Source organism: Ceratosolen solmsi, unplaced genomic scaffold (assembly GCF_000503995.2).
Source record: "Ceratosolen solmsi marchali unplaced genomic scaffold, CerSol_1.0 scaffold10, whole genome shotgun sequence".
Taxonomy (NCBI): domain Eukaryota; kingdom Metazoa; phylum Arthropoda; class Insecta; order Hymenoptera; family Agaonidae; genus Ceratosolen; species Ceratosolen solmsi.
In genome coordinates, this window is record NW_011948412.1 from 4,972,893 (window position 1) to 4,978,854 (window position 5,962).

A 5,962-nucleotide genomic window follows, 5' to 3' on the forward strand; every position below is an offset into this window, starting at 1 on the left:
CGACGGTGACGGTAACGGTGACCGGTGACCGGTGACCGGTGACCGGTGGCGGTGACGATGTCGTTGACGGTGAGTGAGGGTGACGGTTATGGGTGACGGTGATGGTAACGGTGACGACGGTGATGGCAATGGTTACGGTGGCGGTAGCGGTGAGAGTGGCGTGGTGCGGAGGAGGAGGAACAGGAGGAGGCAGAGGTGGAGGAGGAGAGAGAGCGAGGTGCCGTCGAAATATCGAAGAGGAGACATCGATCGCAGCTGCCGCGACCGCTACGCACCTGCTGCTTGCGCTTCGCCGAGGCCCGCTTACGATCGACGATTACAAGACCCATTTTCATTTCGACTCCGGTGCTCCTGATAAGGACCTCTTTTCTAAGCGACGGCTCAGTTAGCGATTGGCTAATTGACTCGATAAGGTACCTCCCGTCTCCCTCATCGCCACCTTCGCGAGCTATATCGAGCGTTTCGAATTATGTCCTCGCGGTGCTCGACGACGATATATTGTACATTAATAACGGGAATATCGCTCGTTAGGTCGCCGTGATTTGTTTTTGAGTATCGAGTATCGAGGAACGGTTATGCTGATTCAGCCTGGTGAAGGAGAATGCGCAAAGGCTTGGTGCCCGACGAACGCGGAAATGTGGGACAGTGTGAGAGACCGACGCGCGTATCATTGGCGCTGATAAATAAAGCCGTAAGGTACGATGGCGGCGTGAGAATTGTCATAATGACTCCAGATTTGAGATTACAATTGAATTGAAATTGAATGTAAACTCGCGATACAACGGACTCGAGCTACTCCTCAATATCCATTAATTAAAGGAGTGACTTGCGATAACGGTAAGCGCGCGCACCCAGAGACACACGCCCTTTTATAACGATCGCGGCCCCGAAAGCTATTGCAACTCTAAATTAATTATCAACGATGCAGCAAAGCATAAAGCTCAATGGATTATTGTGAAACAACGTCCCAAAGAATACGCGACGAATGTTACGAGGATAGGTTAATCGTAAGTTTGCGAGAGAATAAAACGCAATCGTGAGAGGCCGTACGGCGACCATATCCTTTCATAAGCCCACTTCCTTTAAAGGCCAAAGCTAAAGATAAAAGTAGAATGGCACGAAGGCAGTAAGAAAGATACACACACGCGCGCGCGCGCGCATAAAAATAAATATCTATCGATCAAGTGTATATAGTACAATGGAAGCAATTTGGTGCGGAGCCGAGAGGGTGAATGGATCTCCGACAAAAGGAAACAACTTGCCACGAAGGACTTGGCATATCGATTCGAAAAAGAGTATCTCCAGCCAACAATGCAATCGAAAAAGGGAGGCGTCCAACGTAGAAGGGGACGCCCTAGGGGAAAGGGAGCACGGACCGCATCGGCGGTTAACGGGGTGCGGGGGCGCGGGTCCACGAGCTCGGCCGTGCACATGTGCTCGCGAGGGAATTTCACCAGAGCGGCGCGGATGTGCCCCCGAGGAGTGTGGCAAGTGCCGGGAGCGAGACCGGAGCCGGAGCCACTCGATGAAAGGAGTACGCGCGAGCCTGGACGCCGAGAGGCTCCCCCGTCCGTTCAGTAGCCGAGCCGCAGGCAAGGGGACCGAGGACCGCTAAATCCTTCCCAGATGTCGACTCTCCGGATAAACAGTACTGTCCGCGGCTGCGATAATTATCGTGCACGTAATTTGCGAATCCCCCCGCTGCCACCGGGTCGGCTTCTCTCGGCCTTATCCTTTTCAAGCCTTCGACCCCGATTGTTGACACACTTGACAATGACGACGACGACGACGACGACGACGACGACGACGACGACGACGACGACGACGACGACGACGACGACGACGACGACGACGACGACGACGACGACGACGACGACGACGAGGACGATGACGACGACGACGACGACAACGACCACGACGACGAGCACGACGACGACCACGATGACAACGACAACAGCCACGATGACAACGACAACAGCCACGACGACGACCACGACGACAACGACAGGAGTCACTTTTTTCCTCGATTATTTATACATTTTATTCTCTCTCTCTCTCTCTCTCTCTCTCTCTCTCTCTCTGTTCTCCTTCCACGCCCCTCTAAACTCTAATGGCAACGGACTATTACGTATGCCTACAAATTAAACTAATTATATCTGATGCTGGTTGGTACAATTGCATCGCGTTCATAAATGTAGGATTCCACCTGTTGAGTTGCAGCATTTAACTTGTCGAGCAACAATGCACGATATATCGTTTAATGAACTATTTGATCCACGTCTGTAAAATTTTAATTAGAGGCCATTTAAATAATGAATTCTCGACGTTTATCCCCATAATGACATGCTTTCGACAGTTGTACTGTAATATGCCAATTGCTCGTACGTTAAGTACGTGGATGCGAGTGATAATGATGGGTGAAGGTGGGATGGCACGAGTGGGGGGTTGGGTAAGGGGACACAGAGAGAGAGAGAGAGAGAGAGAGAGAGAGAGAGAGAGAGAGAGAAAGAGAAAGAGAGCGAGAGAGATGTCGTTGTTAACTGAAACGTACAATGAGATTGGGAAAACATTAAAAATATATGAGCAGTGAATAATGGTCGACATGTTCGTTACATAACGTTAAATAAAGTTAGGTATCCATCGGTCTTAGAATTTCTCATCTGACCTGCCTGCATCGCTGCCTCACGCTTCAACATGGACTGCGTATCACCACGTGTGCTCTGATTCATAAAAGAAAAAAAGACAAAAAAAAAAAAAAAAAATAAATAAATACATAAAATCAAGCACACTCGTCGTAATAAGGTAAATGCGCGGCTTGCATAATGTAATGCAGAAGTGGCGTGCGTTAGCCTCGATCCTATGTTTATTCCGTGCGCTCAAGGTGCTCGCGCGCATTCTCGGTTCATGTCCAAATAAGCCCGAGAAAGCCACCGTGTCGTTGTAACGTGGCCCAATTGCTTGGGCCTCGCGCCCTTAAAACGCAGGCGGCGCAATAATCGAAATAGCCGGAAGCACGTCGAGTATGTATGGGTAGATCGAGACTGCGCACCACGTGGCACGACCTTCGACCTACGGCTACGAAGGTAGCCCGACTTACCGTGTTGGTGTGGGCCAGGACTCGATGCGGTGGCCAAGGCCCCGGGCGCGCCGATACTCGTACCCCCGGACGTGGTGGCGAGGCCCTTGGAGTGAGGAGCCGGATGGAGCATTAGCATGCCCCGGGCCTTGCCGCCAATGGGCCCGCCCCTGCGTGAGCCCCGGGGTCTACCTCGCTTGCTGACACCGCGGATCGTTTGGCGTATCCTCGCGTCGCCACCGCCGCCGCCACCGCTGCCGCTGCTACCGCCGCCGCCACCGCCGCCGCCACCGCCACCACCACCAACGCCGCCGCCGCCGCCGCCGCCGCCGAGGTAATGGCCGAACGGTCGCTGATGACGGCCGTCCGAGGGGTCGGCACCCCCGCGACCGTACTGCAACCCTAGGGATATCCCCGAGGCGTAGCTGCTGCCGATCACGGGCCCGTCCACGTCCACGACGAGGCCCTCGTTGCTCGTCTCGTCCTGGGCAGACAAGGGATGGGGCTCGCTAAATAAGTTGTGCCTTATCGGATTAGCCGCATCTCTTGCGAGCTCGTTCGGGCATTTGCAATTTCGTTGGAGCGCGATACTCTTATATACAGGCTTTACTTTCCAAAGTGCTTCCTCCATTATGCATTCTAACCTTCTTAACGCTCCTCGAGCTCTACAATTTGCATTTATGAATCGAAGTTGAGCGCGTATTGAAAGAGTCGGCAATCGGCAAATTTACGGCATTTCGGGCACATAAAATTTTAATTACTCGTCGACACATCGAGAATGTTAATCAATCATTGAGATTGAAAGTTTTCAAACGGTGATGGGACCAAGCTTAGAGACGAGAAAAATATAGCGAGCGCGACTCTTGTCTGCTTGAATATTTTTCTGCGTTTCTTTAATACGTTACTTTAACGAGTACGCCGTTTGAAAATTTTATACCGTAAGGCTTTCATTGCCTATAACAATGCATATTACGTGAAATTTTTAACGAGCTGTCGACAATCGTCTTGAAATAATCGGAGTAATTAAAGCGCCAAAATTAACCAAAAAGAGGCTGCCGTGTAATTTTATTGTGTAATGTTGATTAATTACGATACATCATCAATAGCCGCGATCTGCAAATTGAAAGCTGATTAAACGCGCTAATTACTACTTTGAATTGGTTGGAGTTGAGTGAAATTTGTGGGAAGGGAATTGGAGAATTGGAGTAGCGAGAGAGAGAGAGAGAGAGAGAGAGATAGAGAGATAGATAGATAGAGAGAGATAGAGAGATAGAGATAGAGAGATAGAGAGAGAAGGGGGATATTGGATATGAGGGGGTAATAAAAGTCGGAGGTTCGAATATTGCAAAGGGTTAAAAAAAAAAAAAAAAAAAAAAAAAAAAAAATTGGAAAATTTTATAATTGGAAAGTTTACAAGAGACGTATCCGCGGTGACGAAATTGCTTTATTCCGAACGGACCATTGGCATATACGAAAGGAGGAGTAAGCATAATATTTGGTTAAATTTTCTAGAGACCTCGGACTTAACGGGGCTCTGCAAACCGGAAGTCCCGAATTCATCCTGGCCCTGCTTCTGATGATTGCCGGCGTGTTGCTGAAAGCTGGAGGCCGAGTGCTGCATTGTGGACTCGTGCGAATTGGCGCCCCTGCCGTCACCTTCGTCTACGCAGAGTCTCTTGCTGTCATTCTACCCGTGTGCGCGCCATGAAATGATTATTATATAAAATATACAATGGAGTAAAATGTAAGAGAAGGAAGAACGCGGGTTTGCTGGTTGCCGAGGGGAACGAAGGGGGTACGCAAGGAAGGGAGAAGGAGGCGACGCGCGATGGGGCGCTACCTTACCTTGACCGGAAACGCGGTTTGCTTCCTCTTCCGGTCCCTCTCCTTGTGGTGTAGGCTCGCCTCGACTCTGGCCTCCTCGGCGTGCTGCTTTCTCTCTTCGCTTCGTTGGCTGTCTGTAAAATATACAAGAGCGCGCCATGGTATATAACGCACGTGAGCCGTAATACAGGGACAAGCGGCGATATTCGCCTTGTTTTAAGAAAGGAGGAAAGAGGCGTAGAATGAGAATTGGAAGGAGGAAGAGGATGAGACGGTGAAGGAGCTGGTGGAGGGGGCGGGGGAAGGAGAAGCGTCTGTACTTTCACGACTTGAAAAAAAACTTTTAAAGTGCGTATAAGGTGTGCTTTACCTACGGTAGCCCAAAGAAATCTCATTGAATAATACTTGCGATTCTTTGGATTCGGCTTTAAGCGAATTATGAAAATACGTAAATTTAATTGGGATACATAAGTTTCTTGCCAATCCACGATTAACCAAAATTCATCGATTATCACGATATAGCGTGTGGTTTTTTACGCGGGCCTTTTGTATTTATTAGGAGACATCGGTTTAATTCGCTAAAATATCGCTCGTGAAAATATTATAGACGTTGACTTTGATACAAAGTACAAGTACGAGATAAATTATGGGGACGATTTCGTGGCAATTTCTTCCTTTTAACATTGTTAGCAGAAATTATTTTTTATAAATTACGTAGAAACCGAAAATGCGCGCGTAGGTGCCGCACTCAATTATTACTTAGCGATCGCGCGAAAAACGCCACTAATTATTATTATCGTGCAGTTTGCATACGAAAGAAAAAAAAATTATTATCAAAACGTGTCAACGGATATCCTTGATGGATTGCTTGTCGTGCATTATGGTAGGAGAATCGGCAAACACAAGCTTAAATAATAATATTAAAAATAAAAGAAAATTTGAACGGAAAGAAGAAGTGGACGGGGTTGTGATGGGGAGAATGGAGAGAATGGGGAGAACGGGGTCGGGGTTGAGTTTGGTTGGGTTGGGTTGGGTTTGAGGGGATGGGGGAGGGGGATGGGG

At 49.0% G+C, this 5,962-nt stretch overlaps 1 protein-coding gene across 1 annotated transcript in view; it reads right to left on the reverse strand.

Moving 5' to 3' along the window:
• Nucleotides 1-5,962, reverse strand: part of Ino80 (chromatin-remodeling ATPase INO80) — a 16,519-nt gene that overhangs the window by 2,752 nt on the left and 7,805 nt on the right. Inside the window, exons 22-24 of the mRNA XM_011502321.1 lie at nucleotides 4,922-5,034; nucleotides 4,593-4,763; nucleotides 3,098-3,560 (exon numbers count right to left, since the gene is read on the reverse strand). Coding sequence (XP_011500623.1) covers nucleotides 3,098-3,560; nucleotides 4,593-4,763; nucleotides 4,922-5,034 — 747 coding nt within the window. The remainder of the gene's footprint in view (nucleotides 1-3,097; nucleotides 3,561-4,592; nucleotides 4,764-4,921; nucleotides 5,035-5,962) is intronic.